This window comes from Thrips palmi, unplaced genomic scaffold (assembly GCF_012932325.1).
Source record: "Thrips palmi isolate BJ-2018 unplaced genomic scaffold, TpBJ-2018v1 HiC_scaffold_5, whole genome shotgun sequence".
Taxonomy (NCBI): Eukaryota; Metazoa; Arthropoda; class Insecta; order Thysanoptera; family Thripidae; genus Thrips; species Thrips palmi.
In genome coordinates this window covers 16,670,869-16,683,619 of record NW_023144632.1, presented here as the reverse complement: position 1 = coordinate 16,683,619, position 12,751 = coordinate 16,670,869, and the positions used below count along the sequence as shown (strand labels likewise).

General features: G+C 38.9%; 2 protein-coding genes across 2 annotated transcripts; one reads left to right on the top strand and one right to left on the bottom strand.

Annotated features, from left to right (window-relative positions):
- The first annotated feature begins 100 nt into the window (after nucleotides 1–100).
- LOC117650475 (RAB11-binding protein RELCH homolog) lies at nucleotides 101–7,037 on the top strand. The gene is made up of 23 exons (XM_034393933.1): nucleotides 101–559; nucleotides 647–808; nucleotides 885–1,048; nucleotides 1,128–1,313; nucleotides 1,386–1,474; nucleotides 1,542–1,669; nucleotides 1,765–2,068; nucleotides 2,169–2,379; nucleotides 2,451–2,580; nucleotides 2,658–2,803; nucleotides 2,911–3,051; nucleotides 3,147–3,311; nucleotides 3,421–3,604; nucleotides 3,707–3,866; nucleotides 3,943–4,066; nucleotides 4,156–4,293; nucleotides 4,387–4,576; nucleotides 4,660–4,795; nucleotides 4,879–4,942; nucleotides 5,034–5,172; nucleotides 5,254–5,416; nucleotides 5,500–5,613; nucleotides 5,684–7,037. The coding sequence occupies exons 1-23, from the start codon at nucleotides 286–288 to the stop codon at nucleotides 5,823–5,825; spliced, it is 3,654 nt and encodes a 1,217-aa protein (XP_034249824.1). The 5' UTR covers nucleotides 101–285; the 3' UTR covers nucleotides 5,826–7,037.
- A 521-nt stretch (nucleotides 7,038–7,558) lies between these two features.
- LOC117650476 (TAF5-like RNA polymerase II p300/CBP-associated factor-associated factor 65 kDa subunit 5L) lies at nucleotides 7,559–12,166 on the bottom strand. Its single transcript, XM_034393934.1, has 12 exons — nucleotides 11,966–12,166; nucleotides 11,298–11,503; nucleotides 10,885–11,148; nucleotides 10,718–10,808; nucleotides 10,375–10,521; nucleotides 10,010–10,137; nucleotides 9,743–9,934; nucleotides 9,499–9,654; nucleotides 9,260–9,407; nucleotides 8,986–9,154; nucleotides 8,708–8,879; nucleotides 7,559–8,616 (listed from the first exon to the last, which is right to left on the bottom strand). Exons 1-12 carry the CDS (start codon nucleotides 12,065–12,067, stop codon nucleotides 8,508–8,510), a joined length of 1,884 nt encoding a protein of 627 aa, XP_034249825.1. The 5' UTR covers nucleotides 12,068–12,166; the 3' UTR covers nucleotides 7,559–8,507.
- Between the last annotated feature and the right edge of the window lie 585 nt (nucleotides 12,167–12,751).

Genomic DNA, 12,751 nt, shown 5'->3' with positions numbered 1-12,751 from the left:
GGCGGCTGCTGGCTGCCGAGACAGAGATAAATACATCTCTGGCTTAGAATCCTCTGTCGTCTGCGCTTCTGACTGAGGCAGAACGATATGAAGAATTTCTCGGCTTCCCAGGGACTTCCCCTGCCTAGCCTCAAGCCTGCCACCTCGTATTCGTACGTGAATATGAATCAGCAGCTCGGTTGTGTGTTCGTGTGTGACGTTTATTTTGACACATGGAGAGGTTAAGAAGACAATGAGCAGAAACTAGAGTTTTTGATAATGACTTAATGTAATGCTATTGACGTAATGGATTCGAACCAAACTTCCTTGAATCCCTATGAAGCAGAGGAAGAATGTGATGTGAAATACGAGCAATCGTCATGTGACACTCGTGATCTTAGTTACCATGACATAGCTACTAAACTTTTGAATGACAACCTTCTCCTGACTGCCTTAGAACTTCATGCTGAACTTGTTGAAGCTGGGAAGGAGCTTCCCAAATTGCGAGTCTTCTTTTCAAATCCTGGCAATTTCGAACAGCATACTATAGCTAAACCAGATATTTGCTCCCCATCCATCCGTAAGTACCCTTTACTCGTACTACGAAGAAGTCTTTGTTGTTTGCTCCATGGACTGTCACAGAATAATGTATTTCGATTCTTTACAGCACGCTCACTTAGTCAAGCTACTCTTGATTCGTTAGATTTAACGAGGTTTTCAGAAGATGGTGAAAGAGGAGTTGATGAAAGGGTAGCAGTTCTTGAATTTGAACTGCGAAAGGCAAAGGAGACAATATGTGCTTTAAGAGCTAACTTGACTGTTGCCACTGGTGAGTATTCCTTTTCTCTTTGCACATTTTTAAAAATCATTATTTTACTAAGATTAATTTTGAATGTTGCCTGAAGAATCTGAGACTCCAACACCCGAAGGGGTTGCTGTTAAACCGTTTGGCAGCGAACCAGTCAAACCTCATGAGCAGCGAGCTCTCAATTTTCTCATTAATGAGTATCTAATGTTGCATGACTATAAACTGACATCAATTACTTTTGCTGATGAAAATGAAAACCAGGTATTGTTGGGGTCCGTTCAATATTGTTGATAATCCCTAAAACTTTGGAAGCTCAACATTTATCGTATTTGTGCTTCAGGACTTTGAGGATTGGGATGATGTTGGTCTTAATATTCCCAAACCTGCAGAGCTGCTTCAGTTATATCGTGATTACATGAGGCAGACTGGTCACTTGAAAGCTCCTCACATTGATGCAGAATGTCAAACAGATGATGCTGCTGAAGAGGATGTGCAGACCGTAGATATTACTGCAATAGAAAAACTGGTTAGAATCCTTACATATACAACTGTGTACTTACATGCTTCTCTTGTAACCAATTTCCTTATAATTTGACAGAGAAATGAAGTTTGTGGATTGCAAGGACAGAATGAAAGTTTAGAGAGAGAGAAACAGGAACTTCAGAATAAACTATGGTCGCTTGAACGGTGAGTAAAGGACTCCAAGTTGTTGTTGGCTTACATTTGTATCACATTTTAATATTTTCCTTTATAGGCTAAGCAATGATGCCAACCATTCTGGGGAGCATGTAAAAGAAGCAGCAAAGACCAGTAAGGAAAGTTTTAATCGAGATGAAGAGGATGGTGATGGCTGGACTGCTGTGGCCCCAATGGACCTGAGAGGTATATACTGTACCTTGTATATCAATTATTTGAATGATAATATTGATGATACTTTTCCAAATCATCTGAATAACTGTTTGTATGAAACCAATCAGATTTACAACATACTACTGCTGAAGAAGATCAGATATCGGCTGACATTGACTGGGCTTCTGTCACTATGTCCACTCCCGACCCTGTGAAGGTAACAAGGTCAGACTCCCAGTCAGGCTCGGGCTCGGGCTCGGGATCGGCGTGGGGTGCAAGTGACACTAGAGGCCTTGTAACGGAAGATGAAGACCGTATTTCGGCTGATGCGGAATGGACTTCGGTTGGATCTAGCCAAAGTGCTCCACAGACCAGAGCAAAAAATGTGCCTTCATCTGTAAATCTAGATACATTTTATCAGGACTTTGAAAGGTGATTTTACTTCATGGAATAATGCTATGGAGCATTATATGCTGTGGCTTATTGTTTATCCAATTGCTTTTCTTGGTGTTTTACCTGACTGTCTTTCCAGACCTCTGTCTACAGCTCTTTGTAAGGAAGTTTTGTCCATATGCACTATAAACACCCAACAATTACCTGAGAGTCACCAACATTTGTCAGAGGCTCTTTCAAAGGTTGGGGAACTCTCAGGGCCAACAGATGGTCTTACTGACAAACTTGTACATATTTTGTCTAAGACACTTGTGAAACTTCTACCCTGTGTCATTTTGAATAGACGAGAGGTTTGTGTGTTTCTATATGTTTCTTTCTATTACTTTACCAAAGTTTGTGATAATTTGCTGTATGCTTTTAGGAAGTGATTCCATTGCTGGTAACATTAGTGCGGCTTCATCCTGATGGCAAAGAAAGAGATGGCCTTTTGCACCAACTTTTTAACCTTAAGAAGAGACCAGATGAGGAGGAACGGCGTCTCATTTTGACTGGTATTTCTTGGAAATTAAAGAAAAGCAAACAATCACCTTGTAAGGGTTGGGGATAATAATTTTGCATGTGTTTGCAGGTTTAATATATGTTGCTCAAGGGATGGAATGTGGACTTGTAGAAAATGAGGTTTTGCCTCAATGTTGGGAGCAAATCAATCACAAATATGTGGAGCGCAGACTTCTTGTCGCTGAAGCTTGTGGAGTGTTGGCTCCGTTTGTGACTGTTAGTATATAAACTGATTATAAAATATTTTGGTCTAGTTTTGTTCCTAAGTTGTATTTATGTTGATTTAAATTTTATCCCATCCTATTTTATCCTTTTCTTGGCAGGGTGCAATGAGAAACTCTCTTATGCTATCCATCCTACAACAAATGCTCTCAGAGGACCGTGAAGAGATGGTCCGGGCTGCTGTTGTTCGATCAGCTGCTTTAATTGCTGCCATGAGTCCAGTCTGTGATAAATATGCTCAGGTGCCTTTTCTAGGAATAAGCTATGATCTACATGTTTCAATTATAATGCAAAACGTTTTGTTTTTGACAATTTTTTATTTTGTTTTGCTGTTTAGTGTGAAGATCTTGTCATAGCCTGTTTAACTGACCCTTCACCCATCGTAATCAATTGTGTCACTCAAACTTTGCTTCCTGTGGTGGCTCAATGGGCTCTTTCCACCAACTGTCTTCAGTCAAGCCTCTTGACAAAATTACTCAATCAACTCTCATTACATGTGCAGGTCTGTAATTCCACCTGCAATTGCACTTGCAATCCACTTGTGTATGCATCCTGTGTAAGCTTTTTGTTCCTTCATAAATTACATGTACACTTGTTTGTTACTCCTTCAGGCCAAACAGGCAGAATCACCTCGTAGTCCTTCAATGGTTCCAAGCAGCGGAAGTCAAGCTTCACTGGCAGCTTTAAACATTACTACAGTCATGACTGCTGGCCTGCCTTTCCTTGTGTTATGCGTAGCCAATGTTCAGCCAGTCACTGCCAGGATCTCTTCTGATCTCTTGGCACCTCAATCGAGTGAGTCCCTTGACAACAACAAAACCAACTGATTCATTATGGATCCCTCATCAATTGTTTGTGTTTCTTTTTTAATGTCTTTCAATCTATGTTTTTATTTAGGAATTGGTTTTTCTGAGCTGTGTCGTGGTCTTTCAAATCCGGTTGTATTTCACTGTGGAAGTACTACTGTTGGACAGATAATTGCAGCATTTGATGCCTTCTTAATTGACCTGGATGCTTCACATTATTGGCCTGAATTATGCTGGATATCTGACAATATGTGAGTTACGTTTTCAGCTATTTAAAATTAACAATAATTAATTTATCTCTTTCCACTAATTGTAATCTTCCTGCAGGCTTCCAGTTCTTATTGACATTCTAAACCATGTCACTGTTTCTCAAGATGACCTCTTGTGTGCCCTTGTGTCCTTCTTCCGCTATTTATGTGCAGGATTTGGACCATTAGTCGTTTCTAAACTGGTATAAAACAACATTTTTTAAAAATGTTTTTGTAGCTTTAAATTGAATTCAGTCTTGTTTACCCATACAATTATATTATGATGTTGCAGATAAAGCCAGCATTTGAGAGTAAGCTCCAAGAAATCGAGCAGACCTTAGTTGAATTATCAGGATCTGCTGCAAAATCCTGTTGGCCTTCTCTTTCTATCCTCGCAGTGTACCTTGGTGGTGTCCTTTCAACTGGTCAGGTAATTTTCAAAGTAGACATTAATTAAGTTTTAATCTTATCTTTACCTGGTGTGCTTTATATTGTATTTACATGTATTTATGTGGTGTTACAGTCGGAAACCGAAATAGATGACCTCCGAAACACACTGCGAAGATTTTTGATGGCACTGCCTCTTTGCTCAGCTAATACCCCTGATAGATTTGGAAGTGGTCCCATTGATGCTCTGCAGGCTGCAGTATCTGTCTTGTGTTGTGCCAACAAGGACACTGTCACTGAGGCAGTGTTGGCAACTTTATGGGAAGGTGCAAGAAACATTTCTATTCTTGCAGGGCCTTAGAAAATAAAGAACATACAATCACTAGGTTTCCTTTGGTCTTTGTTTAAGGTGTTGTTTCCCAGCGTGCCCCAGTGCGGTGTGCAACGGCTTCTCTTTTTTCGGCTGTAATTGGAACCATACCAGAAGCCTTGATTTCAGCGAGAGTTGCCCCTGCTTTGGTCACATTAGCCAGTGACCCTGATGTGTATGTGTCACTGTAGTTTTTTTTTTTTTTTGTGTTGCAAAGAAGGTTTTTTATTAAAAACTGTTTGGTGTTTTTGTTTGCAGATCAGTCAAAACAGCTGCAGTTCCTACATTTGGAAAACTTATCCTAAGCACTACTACTAAGGAAGTTAGTGAAGCATCCTTTTTTCCACTAGTGGAACCTACTTAACTGCCAGTTTAGGGCTTCAATTATATTGTCTCAAATTATCTGATTTTAGGTGAAAGAGAAAGTTTGTTTCCAACTCCAGAGTGTGTTATCTGATCCTGCTACTAAAGACAGCCATGCACTGATGCTACAATTGGTCACCACACTTGGTCAGGTGGTCTCTTCTTGTGACGCCCAATTTAGAGAAGATGGTAAAGCTAAGTTCTCTTTTGTGTTTATCTTTTGTGTTTTTTCATGCACATTACAATATGTACTTTTGCTTACATTTGCAGTTATAATGCCACAGCTCGCAGGCTTAGCTGCATATGCCTCGCAACTACAGAATCTAACTCGCCGGTTGGATTTAGCGGTTGCCCTGACGGAGGCTTTCTCTGCAGCTGTGTATGTTCCACTTCCAGCATCAGTCCTAAGCAGTGCTGTGCTTCCTGGTTTGCGGTAAAAGACAGAATTGTTTGGTATCCTGGCATTCTTATTGCCTCTGCAACTTTTAGAATCCTAATGACACTTTTTTGTTCTAGTTATCTTGAACAAATAAGCCAACAGCTGCAACCAGTTCATAGAGAAACAATCTTGGCCATGATGCGAGAAGTTGAGTCAAGATCTGATGCACCGACGACTCGGCAAGAAGAAAGGTAAGTTTACTTTGTTTTGCCCTCAATGAGACTCAGATTCACGCATGAGCCGTTCAACCGTTTCTTACAGGCGCTCCAGTCGTGGACTAGCATCAGCAACAGCAAATATGAACCAAGGCGTGGAGGACATGAGGCAGCGGATGAGCAAAATGTTTCAGCCTAAGAACTTAGGGAATCAACCTGGTTTGCCCAGTCTCTTTCGCAAGAAATGAACATACCGGTAGTTTGTGCAATGATACGTTACCATTGTCTACACAGGTCTTCTTCACTTTGTTTATGTGCTTTATTGATAGTTTTCTTTATTATGCTTCAGGTTTTTCTTTAAAATATGAACTGTGTTTGGAGCACTATCTTTTCATGTCTCTTTTTCTATTCATTTATGATTTCCATGCTGTACCTCTATCTTGCAATCAAATTTTTGACAATTTTCTTTTTATGCCCTTTTATTCTATCATAACTTTAATATTATTGGTCTCATTTGCTGCTTTACTATTAGCATAGCTATAAAACCTATGAAGACTGGGAATTTTATAACATTGAAATTGTGACATTCAGACAGTAGACTGCACTGGTGGCTAATGGTTGATATATCTTTAATTACAATTTGGCCTTGTGTTTATCAATTGTTGTCTGCAAATAATCATATCTGCATGTTGGTTAGTAAAGATTCCTGACTTTTGTTAATAGGGGTATGTTGGGGAAGAAAAGTTCAGTGTAAGAAAAGCTCATCCTTGTGGAGCTGATGTCTTGACTGGAACCATCCCAGTTACTTCAACCAAAAAAATCTGAGTGTGAAATCCCTGTCAAATGGATGTTGAGATCCCTGCAGTAGGTCACAGTGGGGTGTACTTTTCATCCCCAACGTACCCTTACGGCAATGATGTGTTATCATGAATCTCGTTTTGTTAGATAATTAGACAACAAACATTTTTGTGATAATCGGGTACAGTGGCAACTATGGTGTTGTGTTTTGTCAGTATCTTTTAATCTAGACAAAATTCTGTTGTGATTCTGTTGCTGAATTTGAAGCCTGAAGACTTGTTGCCTGTGATTATACTCTAAAGATATTATTTTGTTTCCATTTCGACCATTTGAAGAAGTTCCCAATTATAATTAATTTAGTTATTCAAGATCTATATATACTCTCTTACTCTCAGTTGCTTTCATTTACAGTATTTTTGAAGCTGTTTATGATGTTAAGATCCTTGCAAGTAGTGACAATGTGCAGCTACATTTAGGAGTTTTTTTGGGGAAAAGAAAGCCATGTACTTAAACAACCAACAGATTTTAATATTGTTACTTAGTTTTACCTGTTTGGTATTTAGTTTCTTGTTAAATATCAGTTATAATGAACTTATTTTTGTAATTTTATTGATGAGATTGCAACTATGGAAAATAAACAACCACTTAGAAGTTAAACAAAATTCTTTGTCAGCTTTTTTTCCTAATTTGGCCCCATGGGTGGGCTACTTGCACAAGCTAGCACAACTAGATTTTGAAATCAATTCAATTAGTAAGTAAATATTGCTCATACTCAAAACATCACAATCCATAGAGGATGAATAAATAGCATGTAATTGAAATACTCTTGAAATCAGCACCACAAATTGTGGAAAATTAGTTAATAAAGATCTAGGGGAGATACAAAAATACTTTTTTTAAAAAGAGGATTTATGTTATTGTGAAAGACCAGCATTGAAATACGACAATCACCAGCCGAAACAAACAAAAGGCGAATGAATTAATGTAGTCCGGACACACGCAGCGTGCTGATGGCGACCGGTCCGTATCATTCGCCTAGTGGAACCGAAACGGCCGGGCGCCATGCAACCTTCGCGTCGCGAATGTTCATCATTTGCTTTTCTCCGTATCAATTGGCAGTTGTGACCCCTCACTGTAGAAGTTAGATATTAGCTGGAAAGGTTCTTGCACCATAACATATACATATTATAAGAATATGAGTTTCTTGCATGCATACAAAATACAGTAGTATCACCATGTACACACTAGTCAGTTGAAAATGCAAAAGGAAGTAAACAATCTTCAAAAGTAGTGAGCAAAAGCCCCCAAAAGCTACTTCATCACATAGTTACAAGTAAAACATTGCTCTTTTGATTATACCCAACTTAGTTTTTAGGCAGTGCATCTTTAAATTTACAACTGTAACGGAGTAACAGTCCACTTGACAAAGATATCACAGAGTCCTGGCACTACAGGGAAGTGCAGGTAATACAACGAACAAACTGCGTAATTGACCAAATCACATTTTAAGTAGCATTTGACACTGTTACTGCTGTAAAGTTTGGTTCTGCTACTGAACTTTAGTGTGGAACAATTCTTTACCTTGCAAACATAAGTGTGGAACAATTCGTCACCTTACAAACCTAAGTGTGGAACAATTCGTTACCTTACAAAGTTAAGAGTGGAACAATCCTTTACCTTACAACTAATACTTCATTGTCATGTACCAAGGAACAAAAATCTAATGTGGAAATCCACAATCAACTGTGATAGACATTTAAAATTGGCATACAAAATAAATAAAGCCAATGTTTAATGGTGAAAGCAGAACAGTTTTATGGAGCAAAGATTAGGCTGGAATGAAACATTTTAACAGAGGATAGTTAGGTTGGTGGTCGTACTATTTTTAAACAAAACAATAAAGTGTTTGACCCTGATATTGCCTACAACAGTATTTGAAACTAATTTTGAACTTCCCAAGTATTTGGTGTTATCACAAATAAATTAATCCGAGGAAGCGAAACCTAATAGTAGTTATTTCTTTGATATTTTTCCTTCCTTCGCTCACTTTTTATTGCACACATTTTATTTCACATTATTTTCACTCCAGTCTAACCTTTGGTAACAAGAGAAAACACTCAAATAGAAGATTTTCAAAGACAACCTATGCATGTTACACTGTTGCGTTGACTATATTGAAGATTGAGCAGGTGAGAGCAGCCAGTATCACACTCAAGGACATCATTGCTGTATGAGTCAGTTCTGAAATCAGAAATAAAGATGCTGGTTTTAGTCCGAGTCCCTTAAGGGCATACACAGAGTCATTGGATATTATTAAGCAAAAAAGGCCTACCCTAATGTTGTATTCAACCCCCAAGTTCGGACTACTCCATCAGTACTAAATGAGGCAATACCATCACAGCCAGGAACCCAATGTAATCCCACTACAGAATCTGAATGCCCTTTTAAGTCAGCAACCACAGTTCCTTCTGCAAGATCCCATATTTTTACCCTTTTATCATCTCCTGTAAGGGAAGTAAAGATAATAATAATCAAACATAACACATAAAAAATAATTAAAACATTTTTTAAAAATTTAATAAGAAAAAACCAGCTAACAGAAAAACTTACCAGCAGAGGCAATGTACTTTCCATTATCACTGAATGCCAAGGCGTGCACACTTCCCTTGTGACCTGGAAACACCCTCACCATTTTCCCATCAACAATGGACCACAGTCTAACAGTCTTATCTGCTGAGGCAGTTGCTAAGTAGCTTCCATTTGGGTGGAACTTCACAACCTAAAAATTGAAAAACTCCAATTAAATTTTAATTATTTTTTTTGTGTAATTTTAACATTAACTCTACTAATACCATATTGTTCACCTACAGTGATAAAAACTTACATTTACTTCCTGTTGATGTCCAGCAAATATACGCAAGCAAAATGTCCTATCTAGAGACCAAAGTCGAGCTGTCCGATCATGAGAGGCGGTCGCTAAGTACACACTCCAGGCACTTACATCTACACTGTAAATAGGGTAATTATGTCCCCTGTAACAGAACATAAATAGTACAGTAATGACAAAACTTATATCAGAGAACAAAACATTAAAAGAAAGTTGCATTGGGTATTCAAGGCTACCTGTATATGGCTGCATTTGAGAAGTCCTGCATATCCCATGCTCTCATGGTGCAATCAGCAGACACAGATATAACAGTATCTGCTTCAGGCACAAAAGCCACGTCATGTACAATATCACTATGGCCTCGCAAAGGTTCATAATTTGAGTCCTCAAATCTACAATTACAAAGGAAATTCCTGATATACAATCGCAATGAAAGAAAACTGACTAGAATGAGCAATAAAGCAAGGAGTTACTACTTACCCAATTTGCTGGATTTTCCGAGGAGGTAAGACTTTATTACAGGCAATATTGATGTGTGCAGTGGGATTGTTAATTATGGGACACTCATATCCAAGACTTCGACTTCCAGGTATTGGGTAAACTCTTACTTCTGATGACATGCACCCAGCAACTAACACTCTTTGAGACTGTGACAGTCTTGCACATGTAACACTTTTTTTAAGGAGCAATGGAATGAGTAAGGCATTGTAAAACAAATTACATCAGCAATACCTGAATTGAACTTACTTTAAGTCTGTGTTGACAATAGTGTACAACATTATTGGGATAACTTTTGTGGGTTCGTCTTCCAACAATCGCACAGCTTCTTGCAGTTGGCATAGTTGTTCATCTGGGGTAATCGGACCATTTTTCATCTTCAATTAAAAAGACACCAGTTAGTATGTCAAATCACAACTGAGCAAAAATCAAAGAGGAGGTTTGAAATTTTGATGTGGATAGTTCTAGAAATATTTGAAATTCATAGTATAAAGTAGAAAATTGGAAAATGTAAACATAAATAAGAGTTACAAACTATTTTTTTTTAGCTACAATTTTAGATTTAAAATAGATAATCCACAACAAAATGCCTATATGATCCAACAAAATCTCACTGGAAAATTCCGTTTGGAAGTGGTAAAAATATTATCCATCTTGAAGTTCTTCTGGTCTCTTAAGTCAGTCTTATCATCATCCTCCTCTAATCGAGTAACCATGGTTGATGTTGTTGGTACCTCAAGTTCGAACCATGTCTGGAGAGCCTGAAAAAGCAAGAAGTAACAGGATAAGGCATTTATGCAGCATGTACCATCAGTGGAGTACCCTAAGGTAAATCCTTTTCAAGTGACATTTAATGCTAGGTTTGTGAGTATGTCTTCTGTGGCCAAATCTCTTTAAAAGAGTCAGTTCTGTTTCAACTCATTATACATATCATTTGGATTGATTTGAGAAACTCACTTGGAACAGTACTACGTGGCCCTGCACAGTTAGGTACTTCTTTAAGCAGGCCAAACTTCTGGCGGATAATTGACAGTGGTATTTACACGAGCTGCAAAAAATGAAAAAAATAGAAAAAAGGAACAACAGAAAACTTTTAAACCAAGTACAGATGAACAGTGACATACCGAAATGCCTTTAATAATGGCCTTGTATTGATATCCTGTGTGCAAGTTACAACAGATAATTCATCTAAAATTTCAGATATTCTCCCAACCGTAGAATTTTCAGAGGCTAATAAATGTTGATATCGCTTAAGAAACTTGGGTGCAGACTGTCGATTGCCACCTTGCAACATCTCCAGATATATATGACAAAATAAAGGTATAATCAAGCATGTTAACTCCGAACGACAATCTGCGGCAGCTAAGTCATTAACCCATGTTTTGAATCTGTAAAGTCAGAAAAAATATAAGCAAATGTGTGTTAAGCTAAATCTACTGTTGGAAAGCAAAAGTGATTAAATATCTAAAATTGTCATCAAACTTTGATAAAAATCACAACTTTAAAATACTCCCCCGATTATTTCAAAGAATCTTACTTGGTAAACTGTTGATCTACTTGTAGAGTATCACTATTGATGCAGCTATAAAGTATTGAGTTATTCCTAGTTACATCATTGTCTATGGCAGTTGCAAGGGCAATCTGCTCCCTATTGAATAGAATAGGAATTTCTAGTTTCTGCCCAAAGTCGTGATTTTGAAATACGTGGTTTTCACAATTTGAGTTTTTTATTGTTTCAGATAGCTGCAAAGAAGGACAAAGGGTCAAATATAAAGGAACAGGACAAATCTTAGTCATTAAAACATTAGCAACAATGTTACATTGAGGATACACTGTGTGGCAGTATGCTTTATACTATGGTATTGCACTGTCATTAAAATGAGACTGTGTACAAATATCAGTTAAAAATTTAAAAATATATGGGGGAAACCTACAGCATACAGTTATAAATCCTATTGATTTAGAATAACATAATTGGTTTTAGAGACAGTACATCATGCAGGTTTCAGGTTCCCATCCAACCTGACACGCCATAAAACCATTGTCGGTGGCGTCGCAAAAAAAAAGTGAATTAAAAAGGAAGAAAGAGTGGATTTCAGTACGGTTTCACGGAATTATCGTAATTTATGACACTCCGAAACCAAATGATGCGCCTAACCTGTACGTGTCACAGAGAATCTGCATAACATGACACACATAACTTACAGTATAATTACGGCGTTTCAAATAAGATCCAAGAGTTGCCTTAACCAATTCGTTTTTCGAGCGTTTATAAGGAATTTCTGCCTTCGTCCTCTTTTTGTTCATGGTAATCTGTTTGTTTACATTTGAAACTTGCCGGAGACCGTAACCTAACAAACGTCGCGAGGTTTGGCTCTCCACAACCACCAACCGAAATCGCTCCTTCACCACCGGTCAACCTGCTGTTGAGCAGAAAGAAAAAGAAAATACTGAGAATTTAACTTTAAAAAGAGAACAGATCTTGGTGTTTCAACTTCTCGAAGTCTCTTGAAAGATCTGAACCAAAAATTATTTGTGCGGTCGAGCCGGGTGAAACGTTACGTTGGCATGGTTGGCATACACATAATTTGAATTTGGATCGATGCATGCAGGAGCGTGATTGAATCAACCGGTCTGCCGGCGACGTCATGTCGAAATGGCCCCAAAGTCAATCGTCCAGAGTGAGTGCGTTTCTGCTGAAGCGGAGCAGAGCCAGCGACCGTAGCTTCGGCCGCGCGGCGCGGGGCGCGGGACGCCTGCGCACCGCCTGCGCATGCCGGCCCGCAAGTCGCCGATGGGTCGGCATTGCCTACCCGCCAGGCGCTCCGGGCCCCGGGCTCCTTGCTGGAGCCATTTCGGGGCCGGCACCGGCGCTGCCGCACTGCCGCACTGCGCAGCGTGACAGGCAAGAGGAATTCCGTTTCTCGGTCAGCCGGGTCACTAGGGCGCACCGCACCCAGTGTGAGCAATATTTTGGGTATGTCCACGTAG

Excerpts from the sequence above, each read along its gene's own strand:
- LOC117650476 (XM_034393934.1), bottom strand. The coding sequence starts at position 12,067 with ATGAACAAAAAGAGGACGAAGGCAGAAATTCCTTATAAACGCTCGAAA. Across the intron at positions 11,149-11,297 it reads GTAGATCAACAGTTTACCAA|ATTCAAAACATGGGTTAATG; the intron begins GTAAGATTCTTT and ends CTGACTTTACAG. Across the intron at positions 10,809-10,884 it reads CCATTATTAAAGGCATTTCG|CTCGTGTAAATACCACTGTC; the intron begins GTATGTCACTGT and ends CATTTTTTGCAG.
- LOC117650475 (XM_034393933.1), top strand. The coding sequence starts at position 286 with ATGGATTCGAACCAAACTTCCTTGAATCCCTATGAAGCAGAGGAAGAA. Across the intron at positions 4,294-4,386 it reads GTGTCCTTTCAACTGGTCAG|TCGGAAACCGAAATAGATGA; the intron begins GTAATTTTCAAA and ends GTGGTGTTACAG. Across the intron at positions 5,173-5,253 it reads CGCCCAATTTAGAGAAGATG|TTATAATGCCACAGCTCGCA; the intron begins GTAAAGCTAAGT and ends TTACATTTGCAG.